This window comes from Cicer arietinum, chromosome 7, assembly GCF_000331145.2.
Source record: "Cicer arietinum cultivar CDC Frontier isolate Library 1 chromosome 7, Cicar.CDCFrontier_v2.0, whole genome shotgun sequence".
Classification (NCBI taxonomy): Eukaryota; Viridiplantae; Streptophyta; class Magnoliopsida; order Fabales; family Fabaceae; genus Cicer; species Cicer arietinum.
Window position 1 is genome coordinate 10,510,199 of NC_021166.2, and position 15,257 is coordinate 10,525,455.

The window sequence follows — 15,257 nt, forward strand, 5'->3', positions numbered from 1 at the left end:
TTGATTTTAAATTCATGTATGTTCTAAGCGGGTGGGAGGGTTCAACTCAAACTACTAAGTGATGTTTTGACAAGGAGGAATTGACTTAAAGTGCCTCAAGGTAATTAATTAATTTTTAAATAATAAGTATGTTCTTTTTAACTTTTATACTATTTAAAAAATATATATATTATAATTTTATATGTATATTATTTGTAAATAGGCAAATATTTTTTTTGTGGATTGCAGATTTCCTAATCGGCCCAAATTTGTAGCTTTGAGTTGTGAGATATCATCTATAAGATTTTACATGTTATGGTAATGACTCACAAAATAAAAGAGGATTGTTTAACCTCCGACGTGCGTCTTTAAGGAACGTCAACAACGAGAATATATTTGATATATTTAAATTAGGTTCACAATATTTAAGTCAGCACCTCTATTTTTATTTAAGACACAAATAGAACTTGTATTGACATTTGCATCACTTCATGACTTACTTCGCAAAGAATGTTGTTCTAATGAATTTTCATTTAAACATGTAGACAAAACTTATCCCTCATATTAGGTTTGTTTGTTTAAGATTTTAAAAAAGTGATTCTGACTTTATATTTTAAAAAAGATTTTTATGAAAATTTACTTTAAAAGAATAAAAGTTTTTTTAGGTTCATTTGTTACCAATTAATTTTTTTTTGACATTCAATAATTTAGATATTCATTATTAGAGATTTTAACATATTAAAAATCACATTTTTTTTAAATGTATCTTTCAAAAATAATTTTTATGAAGACCTTCTCAAAATAGATTTTTATTTTAATCATTTTTTAAAATTTCATTATTAAAATAGTTGTTGAAAATAGATAAAATACTTACAATCATATTTTAAGATAAACTATTTAAACCAATTTTTCGTTTGAAGCTTTATTTTTAAAATTCTTTTTAGAAAATGTTATAACAAAAAGATAAAATACTATAAAAATTATTTTTAAACAAAAATGAGCCCGTTATCAATTAAAGAAGACCATAATTATAAATCTATTATTTAAATCCAAGAGCAAGAATAAGAAAATGCTAATTTATAGAGAACTACTATAGTTACATATATCTGAATAAATGCTATTTAGGAGAAAATAAAACTAAAATTATTTTATTATTGAAATATTTTAAAAAATGTATCCATTTATTTATTTGAATCCTGTATTTTACTTTTTATATTTTGTCATTAAATACTAGAAATTCATAGAAGGAAATGAAGAATAACTATATTTACAATCTTCTATATTAAAGAAGATTGTAAATCAGGTTTAAAGAAATATTAGTAATTGAGAGGCCAACAATTACTAAGTAGTGAAATTAGGCTTTTTACATTATTTGAAGTGAGTTTTCTATCGAGCACTCCTACATCTACATATGTATCTGCCACCTCTTCAAAACACAGGAGAATATAATTTTATAATTTTAATTATTTATTATAAGTTTTAAAATTGATAGTTTTGGAAGATTCAAATTTTCCAAATAAGGATTACATTTCAAAATTTTGGAAAGCTTCGAAAGTTTTTAAATCCGGAAAGTTTATAAAGTTTCTAAATTTGAAAAACTTCAAAAGTTTTTAAATCTGAAAAGCTTCAAAAGTTCCAAAATATGAAAAGTTTCAAAATTTTCCTATTTCCAAAGTTTTGAAATTTTCTATTTTGGAAGTTTCGAATGTTCGAAAGTTTCGAAAATTCTTGAAATTATCATTTCGAATATTATGAAAATTTGTCATTTCAAAACTTTCAAATTATTCAAAACTTTCGAAGTTCTGGTATTTTTCTATTTCGAAAGTTTTGAATTGTTCAAAAGTTTTGAAATTCTAGAAATGTTCTATTTCGAAAGTTTGAAATATTCAAGTATCACTTACTTTTGAGTTTCAAATATTTCAAAATATTTGAAAGTTAACTTGGTTTCTCTAAATGTTCGAAGTAGGGGTGAAAAATATGCGGTAAATTTTTGAGGTTTTTATAGATGATTAAAAGAGCAAAATAATATTTTCACGTTGATTAGATGTGTAACATATTTAGGTGTGGGGTACAGGATAAAACTCTCCTATGCGGTACAAAGTTTTCTTTTTTTATGGACTATTGAATCTAAAGTTAAACCTTCTCTTTTAAGAATAAACAATACTATTCCTCCTCTAAATAAAGTGGAATCAAAATATATGTATAAAAAAAAGAGAATTATCTATTTTCCTCCTCTAAATAAAAAAATATAATCTTATGAATCTTCATTATAAAATATCTTAAAGTAGTATTGGTATGAGATCAAGTGAACAATATTATTCCTCATCTTGTTGTAATATTTCCTCTTCCCCATGATCAGATGAAGTAAGCTCCTTAGCTCTTAGAACTTGTCCATCCCAATTTGTATGTACCAAAACAAACATCATTGCCATCATACAACATCCTTGTGCTGCCAACATTCCAATCCACAACCCTTCAAAATCAAATCCTCCAAAAAAACTCAACCAAACACCAACTGGCATTCCCACAACATAAAAACAACACAAATTTATATTTGCTCCCAATTTTGGCCTCGCACTTCCCCTCAAAACCCCACAAACCGTAGTTTGTGGACAATTTCCAAACTCACAAAGCCCAACAATAGGCAACACTATTTTTGTCAAACCAATTATATCTACATCATTTGTGAACATACTAGCCCAAACATTCCTCACCCAAAAAGCAAACACAAAAGCAAAAAAACCCAAAACAAAACTAAAACAAACCCCAACAATAGCTGCGGTTTTTGCTTGGTGCGAATTCCCCGCACCAAGCTGATTCCCAACTCTTGTTGACACTCCAAAACTTAGAGACGATGGAAAAATATATATCAACGATGTTGTTTGTATCAAAACACCCATGGACGCAACACTTGCATGTGGATTCATCATTAACCCACAAAGTAAAGTCATTATTTCATACCACCACCATTCAAGACAAACCGAAACACAACTAGGAATTGCAAGGTTCAATAGTGTGTTCCAACCTTTTAAACACCTCCAAGAAATACCATTCCATGTTCTCTTGTGTGTTCCCGAAACCATAATGTAGATAATCAACGAACCAACGAAGTTGAAATTGGTCCAAACAGAGCTTAAAGCAACACCTTTGATTCCAAGCTTGAGCATAGAAACAAGAAAGTAGTTGATAGGAACATGAAGAAGAATAGAGAGTGTTGCACAACATGTGAGAGGAAATGTTATTGATTGGCTTCGAAGGTAGATTCTCAAAGGGTGTAACAATGATTGTATAATTAAATCAGGAAGAGAATAAAAAATGTAGAATTGTGCTTCATTGGCTATGTCCTCTTGTTGATTACAAAAAATCAATATTTTTTTCATGTTGAGCCATAACAATGCAATGAAAAATGAAGTAAAAAGTAGAAGAAGTACCATCTTTTGCATTGCAAGACCAAGAAGTTTGAATCTTTTGGCTCCAAAAGCTTGACCACAAAGAGGTTCTATCCCCATTGCAAGGCCAGAGAGAACAGAGTAACCAGTGATGTTGGCGAATCCAATGGCGAGTGAGCCACCGGCGAGAGAAAGCTCGCCGAGACGACCAAGAAAGAGCATTGAGATCATGGAGCGAGAATAGAGTATTAGAGCTGTTAAAACCATAGACAATGATATATTGGATATGTATTTTGCTTCATTCAGGACAAGTGACAAATGGGTATTTTCTTCACATGTTGGGGATTTTGGAATCAATGTGGTTAACATGTTTGGCTCCTCTACTAATATATTTGGTTCACTCTCATTCCTTTCACTAAAAGGTACGGGGAATTGACCTAACGATGCAGCTGTTGTAGATGATTCAAATTTCGTCATTCCGAGTATCGCAAGAGTGTGGCCACTACGCAAATATGAAATATATGGTTATGCACACTACCTCTTAGTTACGCTAGTAGAGAAGAAAGAAAAAAAATTGAGCAATTTTTTCAATTTCAAGTGTGTTTTTTTGACCCGACCAAAACCATATATGACTTATGCTTTTTCACTATTTGGCCTACAAAGAGAACTGAATTTTCACTTGATATATGGAGAAAAAAATATGTAAATGAATGAGCAAGTTTTGCCGAAAGAATGGGTTGATTAGCTAAGGCGTGAATGATATATATTTTAAATGAAATAAATTCATGAAGGTTATTACTATTATTAGAGGATGGTAAACGTTTCCTGAATGGAGTACATACATATACATGTACTGGAAATAAGAGACAAAATTTGTGTTTGAAGTTTTTAGAGACAAGACCAAATTGGTCAATCTTGAATAATTAACATTAAATTGAAATTTTGGATTTTTATGTTTAACAATGGTGTGAAATCAATGCTAATATTAGAATTTTAGGAATTTAATAATGGTAATTGAATACACCTCTCACCCATTATAAATTGGAGTTTAAATTCTTGCAATTTTGACCAAACCTTGCCTCTCTCAAAATGTTACCTTAATTGGACAAATAATAATTGAAGATTGTTTTTTTGACGGATTATACAGGAAGATTTTAAAATCTGATACTCTCTTTTTTTGGAAATTCGAATCTCATATTCTAGACTATATTCCGTTCATGAATCAGATAAACTCAACAAAATTTATGTTGTTGCTAATAAGTACATTCATGAGTCAAAAAGAGAAATTTTGTATTGATAATTTCTAATATATTTTGTTAGTATTTTTTTTATAAATTAATATAATTCAAAATTTAAATACTCCAAAGTCATTCTGGAATAATAAAGAGTCAAAAATATAGTTACTTTTGTTGATTTTATAAAAATTACAGTTTATATTTCAAAATAAAGAAGATAAATTATATTAATTGCGGTTGACAAATGTCTAACCCTTTTAATACTATAGTTTATTTCCTAGATATATTTTCTGTGTTATGATAGATGTTTCTACAAAAAGTAACTCAAAATGCAATTTGAAGGTCAATATTTTTTATTTTTGTTTCTTGATATTTTGACGCTTAAAGATTAATGGTTTTTTAATTTTAAAGAGTCTAGAGTGTAACTTAAATATTGAGAAAAAATTGTATCTTGAATTTAAACTCCCCATTTAATAAATCAAATATCAATATAATTATCATTTGAGTTGTACTAACGAGACTTAAAAGTTAATATTTAGTTAATCTATTTTTAAAATATTCTAAATTTTTATGTGAGAAATATATATATATATATATATATATATATATATATATGTGTGTGTGTGTGAGGCGGCTGTTCTCATGAAAACCTAGTTGTCTACCTCATTTCTTCTTATCCATAGAATAAGGTGGTTTAGAGTTATTTTTTGGGGCCAAAACTACCCTTCTAAATTATTTTGTTTCCTATTTATATCTAAATAGGGGTTTATCCCCCTAAATGTAGTTTACTTTTTTGCTTTATGTGTGATTTCTATATCTCAGTGCGACATTATTTTATTTATCGTTTTGTTGTAACGTTATTTGGTTTTTCGTTATATTGTAATGATTATTTTGTTCATATTACATGTTAGCTTCAATCAATTATAAATTTAATCGATGATTTTAGTGTGTTCAATATTACATATTTAGAGGCATATATTATAAGGATTAAAAATTGAAAATAAAGGAGATGCATTATCAGTATGTAGAAATTGGAGTTTTTTACATGTATATCCCTCTTTTAATTTTGTTTTCCCTAACTGCCCTAATCTGAAACTTATTTTCCTAAATGCCCTACTTTTTTTTTTCTAGTAAGAAGTCGAGAAATTTTTTTAACTTCAATAGAAGGTCGTTTCCTGGGGAAGCGACCTCCAACTGACAACTTTTTTTTTTTCGATTATATTTTAATATTTGTTTATTATTAGAATTATTAATTTAATTATTTAAAAAATAAAAATACTAATGATATATCAAAATAAAATATATTAATAAATTATAAATAAATTTTATATTTTAATTACTATTATTAGAATAAATAATTATTATAAATTATAAATAATTAAAATATTTAAAAATTCTAAATACTATTAATAAAATAAAATACATTAATAAATAATAATAATAAATAAATAAATAAAATGCATTAATAATAATAATTTTAATAATATTATAAATTTTAATAATAATAATAATATTATAAATTTTAATAATAATAATAATAATAATTTTAATAATAACATGACAAGAAGAAGAAATGATTTATTAAATATTTTAAATATTTTAATTATTTATAATTTATTAAATAATTTATTCTAATAGTAGTAATTAAAATATAAAATTTAATTATAATTTATTAATATATTTTATTTTAATTTATTATTAGTATTTTTATTTTTTAAATAATTAAATTAATAATTCTAATAATAAATGAATATTAAAATATAACCAAAAAAATCTCATTTAGAGGTCGCTTCTCCATGAAACGATTGAGGTTAAGAATTTTTCTCTTTAGGTGGTCGCTTCACCAGGGAACTACATCTTACTGAAAAAAAAATTAGGGTATTTAGATAAATACGTTTCAAAGTAGGGTAGTTCAGAAAAAAAAAAAAATTAAAAGAGGGATATATATATATATATATATATATATATAAAACTCTAGAAATTGACACTGTGATCCAAATAATTTAGAATTAATATGTAGAAATTGAAATACAAAATACAGCTCTATAAATAATTGTTCAATTACTATTCAATTGTTAAAAATAAATATTTATTTATTTTTAATAAATATTTATTAAATGTATATATTCTACTATAATCAACATAAATTCTAAAAAATCTTAAATTTTTTTTATAAAACACAATTGTGTTTAAAATTTTTTGAATTTAATTTTTTTATAAATTTTTTAAAATAAATTTATGTTTTAAAAAATTCAAAATTTATTTTAATAGTAAAAAATATTTGATAAAAATTTAATATTCAATAACAAGTATTTAATTTTTTTCAATAAATATAAAAATTACACTAGATAAATATTTAATTGTTAATAAAAAAAATTAACACATTCACATGTATATAATTTTTATGTTAGTTTTTTTTTTCGTTGATATTATTATTTACTATTATTTAATTTTTATTTGAAAAATAACAACTAAGTATTAATAGTTTGGTTAATTATTTTTTCACTTAATGGTTAATATTGTTAAAATTCTTTTATTAACACATGGTTATACAAACTAACTAAAGTTTGACGGGACTAGCTCGTCTTAAACTCGGACTTATGCGGATAGGCTAACAAAACTTTTATAATTTGGGCTCAAATTTTGATATTCAAATTCAACATTTAACTGAGTTATTATTTTTTTTTTCTTTTCATTTTACCATTTCAATTTCATATAAAATGAGAGTATTTTACTCTCAAAATTTCATACAACTTTTCAAATTTAAAAATTTCGAATATTTTTGGAAGTTCTAAAATAAGAATTACATTTCAAAAATTTAAAAAGTTTATAAAATTTTTAAATCTCGAAAAAATTTATAAAATTCTAACATTTTTATTTTGAATTCAATAAAATTTAACTTTCTTTTAAAGGTATTTGTTAATGAATTAAAAATAGAAATTTTATATTGATAATATAAAGTATTGTTGGTTTTTAAATAATTTAATGTACACATTTCAATATTTTTTTTATATTTAACTTTCAATATATTTAAAAGGAAATATTTTTATATTTAGATTCTTAACCTGTCTTTTGTGCCACATTTACCTAAAATTTAATATAATTTGAAATACAAACACTCCACCAGGTTAACAATAGTATACTACTAAGTCATTTTAGCAAAATAAAGAATTACGAAATAAAGTTAATTTTGCTGATTTTATAAAAAATTAGCTTTTACATTTCAATATAAAGAAGATAAATTATATCAATTGCTGTTGGTACATATGTTTGAAACTGCAAAAATCATAGCTTACTTTGTAAATATATTTTATATATTATTATAGAAATTTTTACAAAAAGTATTCTCAAAATGTGATTTTTAAATTAATATTTTCGTTATTTTAGTTTCTTGAGATGAGGGTCGTCCCAAATATTTTAAAAATTTTATTCTAATTTAAAAATTAATAAATTTAAGGTTTTAAAGAGTTTAACAAATAATTCACACACTAAATAGAGAGAAATAAGGATTTACTGTAATTGAAACTGTACTCCAATATATCAAATGTCACTCTAGTGCACCTATCATTTGAGTTGTATTTACGAGATTTAAAATTAATACTCTATCATAAATGAAATATATGCAAACGTCAACTTTTAAACTATTAATTTTGTTTATATTTTATTTTGGAATGAGAATTTAATTCACTCATTGTTAAAAAAAATTCTAAATATTTATGTGGGAGATGTTTATAATGTTCTATATATAAGAAGCTGACGGATTCGTGAAAATTTAGTTGCGTTATGGATGACAACACAACTCACATCCGAATTTTGAATTTGTTCTGATTTGGACGGAAAAAACCTTTTTTGATTGGGTAAAGGTGCAGGTGAAGATTTTATATACTGTATGTTGTCATTTTTAAATTTTATATATATGTATATTTTTAATATTTTTTTCAATATAAAAAATTATAATCTTCTCTTCATATAAAATATGATTTTGATATATTTATTTTATTTTATTATTGTATAATAATTTCTATGTTAGTTGTTTTTCATCGATATTATTTACTAATATTTAATTGTTAATAAAAAAGCAATGACTAAGTATTAATATTTTAGTTAGTTTTTTTTTTTTTTTGCACTTAATAATTATTTGTCTTAAAATAATTCTATTAACGCATTGTTGTTATACATAGTTCCTAAAGCTTGACGTGACTAAACTCGTCACAGACTCCAACTTTTGCAGATGGGAAAACAAATCTCTTATAATTCAAACACTAAATTTGATGTCCAAATTCTACATTTATCGGACTTTTTCGACCGACTCGTTTTTACAGTTCAAACAAAATGATTAATATTGAGTTGTAGTTGATTAAAGCAAAATCATGCAATGTTACTAGTTGTGGTTGCTATCATCTACAGGAACTGACTTATGCATCATACTTAAATACATTTCCTATTAATGAATGATGAGTTGTCAATTGGTCGTTGACTTTTTGGTTATATCCATTGTAAATTGTAATGCAAAGCGCCACCATTTTGATTTTTTTGTACGAACAAAAGCACCACTCCTTTACTCCACGAATTCGCCACGGTTTCACCTTTATTGCGCGCATTTTACTACATACTCTACTCAACCTCACGCATACTATATCTACTCTCTACTCTCTTAATGCAAACCATTACTCATCATACACCCCTATTATGCATTAGTACCATTGTTTTAATTTTATTTACCCTTTTTGCAACACTTCCTCGTTTTCCCACGTGCCAAAATAATATACCATGTCTTCATCTTCTTCTTCCAAAAGACACCCAACATACCACGGCATTAGAAGCCGTGGAGGAAAATGGGTGACCGAAATCCGTGAGCCACGTAAGACTAATCGTATATGGTTAGGCACATTTTCCACCCCTGAGATGGCTGCTGCAGCGTATGACGTTGCAACTTTAGCTCTCAAGGGCGGGGAAGCAATTTTAAATTTCCCCGACTTGGCTCGCAGGTATCCGGTGCCGGCATCGAATTCCGCGGAAGATATTCGGAGTGCCGCCACCTCTGCAGCCGAACTAATGACGGGTGGATCCACATTTAATGAGCCTTATAACAATGCTTTCTACGATGCTCCTCATTCGTATAATTATGAAAGTGAGTTTATTGATGAAGAAGCTATATTCTCCATGCCAAGATTGTTGGTAGACATGGCTGAGGGAATGCTGCTTTCTCCGCCTAGAATGAATTTACCACCGTCTGACTACTCGACTGAATATCAAACATTTGGGGAAAGTTTGTGGAACTTTTGAATTTTGATATCTCTCTATACACATATAATAATTAATATATGTGATGTAGTTTTAAGTTGCTATTTTCTTTTTGATCCTATAAAGCAATCAAAGTATTATTATATTACTATATAACAATGGAATAGGAAAATACATGTGGTGCATATCATGCATCGTAGTGATCATGTCTATAGTTAGATGTGTTTTGAGTGTTTTGAATTTTGATCCTCTATTACTGGGTGAATGGTGCAACACCTTCGGAAAAAAATAGATTAAGAAAGAAAAAAGGTTTATGTTTCGATTATAAAATTTTTCTATTACTTTTTTATTTATTTCTATTTTTATGACAATTAATTATAAAATCACTAACACGGTGATTTGTGATATACACGGTGCTTAAAAAATTTTACACTAAAAGAGTACACAAATAAAACTCCTTTCTTTTTGTAGTATGCATGATTACTAATGTTAAAAAAAGTAATGATCGCGACAGAAAGTGGGAGACAGAAAGTAAGCTTGAGACAAAAAAAGTTCAAACCGCCAACACGAAACCAATTATGTGGATTTCAATGTCGTGATGAAGAATTGAAGATTAATTTACAATGAATTTTATTTTGTTTAAATATGAATGGTACTATATATTATGTGATATTTACGTTTAAATACATTTATATAAAATTGAGTTCAGCAATTAATTTAAAGGTTAGAAATTAATTCTTGCGTGAAAATTTCACATTTGGCTTCAAGTTAGAAATTGATTTGGGAATTAAATTTGAAAATCAAATCTTTCAATTTTGGTTCATCTAAAAATGAACTAAATATTCTTTAATTTGAAACCAAACATACACAATGAACAACAACTCTCAGATATCCTTATGCCACTCCATCTCACAAGGATTTAACATGTATGTATGGAAACTACTACACCTCGATTTTACGGTGCAAGACCGAAGCAAACAGAGCATTCTTACTCTTATGATAAAGAAAATGTTTTTAAAAGTTATTATTTTCGATATGAAACTTCTATTTTGATTTTCTTACTTAGTGGAACATTTGTTAGCTCTGTTATAATTAAAAAAATCTCATTGGTCTTGTTTATAATAAGTGGAGAAAAGATAAAGTAAGAATTAGAGTCAACAATTAGAAATTTAGAGACTATGTTGGAGTACTTGATATTACTTGATTAAACATTTCAACAGTTTGATTGTCCTATATAGTTGCAATCGTGGATTTTCCTCTTTCTATAGATTTTCCTCTTTCTTTAATTTGAACTCTGTGGGAACATATATATCAAGAATGTAACGACTCAACAACCGTTTCTTTTTTGTTTATAAGACAACAACTTTTATGATGTTACATTTGTTATTTTTTCAAACACATGATTTATTAACATTATTAATTTATTTTAAAATATGAAAAATAAATTTAAATCTTAATTAAAGAACAATAACACATTAACTATATTACAAAATTTTCTTAATAAAAAAAAACAACACATGCTTATAAAAAGTGGACGAAAATAATATATTTTTTACTTTGGCTAATAAACACTGCGGTCCTTTAATTTAATTTTAGTTAATGTTTTAATTTCTTATTTTTTTTCTATTTGATCATTTATTTTAATTTTAAGTGACAATTTGATCTTTTATATTTTAAAATATCAACAATATTATTATTTTTTTTTACAAAAATTCATCAAAATTTTCAAACAGCGAACAAGGGAGCTTTGGTGATTGACTACCACCAACTACCACCTATTATTAAATTTATAATATATAAAATATCATTTTTATTTAAAATAATTACTTATTTTTAAATAATTAAAAATGTTTTTAAAAAATAAATAAATTATCTTCTGTTAAAAACAGTTTTTAATAAAAAAAAATCAAAATAAATATAACAATATTTTCCTAAGAGCATATATTTTTAAATAAATAAATGTATTTTATTGGATTGTAAAAATATGTCATCCATTATATTTTTAAAAAAGTTATATGGATTGGATCGATAATCCATATTTTTAATGAATGAATTGGATCCAATTCATTAACATGTTTATTGTATAATAGATAGATGAATGTATATATAGTTGAATGAATTAGATAATTGATGAATAAATGGATAAAATTGCCACATCTAATTTTTTCATACTTGTACAAAGTCTGAAGACATTTTGTTCTCGTTAAATTTAAAAGAGTTAATAAAAGTTATATGGTGAAATCTAGTTATGATGGGTGTATTCATTAGGGTGTGTTTAATTGGTTTCAAGGTATAAAAAACTAAAATTCTTTGGAATATTATAGTAGAAATGATATGTTGCTAACAATATTATTACCAGCAATGATATATATATTCCTCTCAAAATAAATTAACCACTCTCTCTATTTTATTTATTGGGGAACCTAATACATTTAATAAGAACACGTAAAATCCTATCTTCTTCTTCCGCTTCTTCGATTATTTTGTGTTTAATAGCATTATACTTTATGCTTTTAGTGCATCTTGAAGTGTTTAAGAGGTATTTTATTTATTCACCATCATACAGAGAATACACAACCAGGTACGGAGTTTGCATATTCTTATCTAAGTATAAGTATCTTAAGTTTTCAATTTTTATTGTTATCGGAACTACGCTTACATTAATGCTGATAATAGTAAAATCAATCATAAATTGATTTTCAATAGGTTGAAATAAGCTTCATAATGATAAAGTTTGGTATTGGACTGATAGAGCTTGCTGATTTGGAAAAGCAATATTGAAGTCTAACTTGGAAGTTGAGAAAACCAAGTGAGAAGCTTTTGAGAAACAAGTTCAAGATGGAAGTGAGCTTGCTCAGTGTGTATTAAGTTTTTTCTCTGAGTCTCTCTTCTCCGTTTTGAATTGTTTATCTCTGTCGTTAATTTATTAAGAATCAAATACGAACTTGAAAATAATGACGCTATAATAACGGTGTGTATAGACGACTATATCAAAGCAAACACAAACAAATTAAGAATGAGATATAATTTTGTGGTGGTGGAAGAACAACGGAGAGTTCTTCTCGTAATTGTAAAAAAACGGCGATGAATATCGATTTTTATTTTATTTTATAGTTGAGCAGATGAGAGAAAAGAAATATTTCTAAATATATAGGTTTATCATACTTTTAATTTTATGTAAAATAAAATAACACATTTATTAATTAAAAATTTAGAATATCGACACATTCTTTTTCTATAGTACTAATTAAAAAACGATTACATCGTTAAACATAGAAACACGTTTTAGACCCTGGTTCACCGTATCCTTATCCTTGAGAGTTGAGGGCCTATCTGTCTGCTGCAGGCTGTAGCATTAAGGGGCCCTCTAAGATGTAAAAGAGTAACAAGTACTTCCAAGAAATGTCTTTTTTATGAGAACTAAAAGCTTCTTTAAGCCCATTTTTGTCACCCGTTAACATCTTCTGTCTGAAACAGCAAGTGTTAACCGTGGGCTAGCATTTCATTGGCCCACAACACAAAACTTCAGCCAATTATTCCCGTGTTCGTGTCCACATCGTAGCCACGTGCTTTAATTAATTCCCATCAAATTCATATAATATATACTTCCTCCATTCCATGTTCCCTCACTTTCAAGTCAATTTCAAGTAATTCGATTTCTCATAGGAACTATACTTCACAATCACGACATAACAATATGAAATCAATTGACGAGTCTAGTTACCAATCGATATCATCAGAAACGATGTATGAAGAAATCATGTTAGCATCAGAGCAACCAAAGAAGCGTGCGGGGAGAAGAATATTCAAGGAGACGAGACATCCAGTGTACAGAGGAGTAAGAAAGAGGAACAACAACAAGTGGGTTTGCGAGGTTCGTGTTCCGAAAAATAAGTCCTCGAGGATCTGGTTGGGAACATATCCAACGGCTGAGATGGCGGCACGTGCACACGACGTTGCCGCGCTGGCACTTCGCGGAAAGTCGGCTTGCCTCAACTTTGCTGACTCGGCTTGGCGGTTGACTTTGCCGGCTTCGACTAATGCGAAGGAGATTAAGAAAATGGCGGAGGAGGCTGCTTTGGCATTTGCGAGTAATAATAATAGCGTTGGCGTAATGGAAGATGAAGAGGATAATAAAGGTTTGGTGGGATTGGGATTGTGTGTGGAAGTTCCAGGTGAGGAGCATGATTGGTTTCGGATTATGGCGGATGAGCCTTTACGATCTCCAATTACTCCATTTATAAGATATGGTAATAGGGAATGGAGTAATATGGATGTTGATGTTGATGTTGAGGTTTCCTTGTGGAGCTTTACTATCTAGTTTGCGCAACCAATTTTCCCTTTATAGCTACCTACCTACTCTTATTAGTTACTGTATCCTCTTTTCTTCACCTTTTTTTTTATTCATTAATTAATTAAACATCAAATTTCCATACATATTATCTCCATTTATGAAATTTGCCAATTTAAACCGTCAAATTGTAACTATCAACTTTGAATCACATAAAATCGCAACAAATTGTTATCGTTTCATCTCATTGAAACATTTTAAGATATATTAATTAATCTTAATTTATTAAAATTTATTTCTCTCCGATAATTTATTTTTTAACGATAAAACAAACTTCATTTAAGAACAATGATAAGATTCATACAACCAGATTGAACAAATAACTTTATAACACAACAAAGAACTCACAGAGATAAGTGTAAGAGCACAATATACATAGTACAAGTTGAAGCTAATAAGACACTACTAAGCCAACGACGTAATCCTAACAACCATATAAATTACATCCATACATGGTTACAAGCCAAAAGATGAGAAGAGCCACAATCTTGTTGGAATTCAATTATGAGTGGTTAGTCCCACATTGACCAGGAATGGATGATATATTGAATATATAAGGAGAATGACCCATAAACCTAATGCCTTAAGATTTTGGATTGAGATGTCGGAGCCTGGTTTGGCTTTTTAATTACATAATTTAATTTTCTTTATTAATAAAAAAAAATGTGAAATAGTTTTTGCAGACAAAATATTTATAATAGTTAACTAAAACTAAACATGTCTCTAAAGTGGGCACAAATATATTTTAGCAACCGATTTAGAGACCAATCAAGTTCTTTTTTCTTCTTTTAAAACTAGATTTTTCTAAATCTCTATATCTATAAAATAAAATAATTAGATTTAACGACCAATTATTTTTTATTTTTTAAAAAATAAACAAATCATAAAAAAATTATTTTAAAATAGACCCAAAAAGTATACTTAAAAATTTGATAATATTAAATGTAAAAATATGATAATACCAAAACATATTTTACACTACCATATACAACTGAGAGTATTCAACCATTTTTAGTTCCAAACTTTCTCCTTCATCCTCCCAAACCCTAGTGCCTCCAT

General features: G+C 27.2%; 3 protein-coding genes across 3 annotated transcripts; 2 read left to right on the forward strand and 1 right to left on the reverse strand.

Annotated features, from left to right (window-relative positions):
• Positions 1-2,294: 2,294 nt before the first annotated feature.
• LOC101511223 (protein DETOXIFICATION 49-like) lies at positions 2,295-4,117 on the reverse strand. The gene has a single exon (XM_004515834.4). It carries the CDS (start codon positions 3,843-3,845, stop codon positions 2,295-2,297), a length of 1,551 nt encoding a protein of 516 aa, XP_004515891.1. The 5' UTR covers positions 3,846-4,117.
• Positions 4,118-9,254: 5,137 nt separating this feature from the next.
• Positions 9,255-10,212, forward strand: LOC101507496 (ethylene-responsive transcription factor ERF026-like). Its single transcript, XM_004515738.4, has one exon. It carries the CDS (start codon positions 9,374-9,376, stop codon positions 9,887-9,889), a length of 516 nt encoding a protein of 171 aa, XP_004515795.1. The 5' UTR covers positions 9,255-9,373; the 3' UTR covers positions 9,890-10,212.
• A 3,253-nt stretch (positions 10,213-13,465) lies between these two features.
• LOC101507179 (dehydration-responsive element-binding protein 1E-like) lies at positions 13,466-14,284 on the forward strand. The gene has a single exon (XM_004515737.4). The coding sequence runs from the start codon at positions 13,545-13,547 to the stop codon at positions 14,166-14,168; it is 624 nt and encodes a 207-aa protein (XP_004515794.1). The 5' UTR covers positions 13,466-13,544; the 3' UTR covers positions 14,169-14,284.
• The last annotated feature ends 973 nt before the right edge of the window (positions 14,285-15,257 follow it).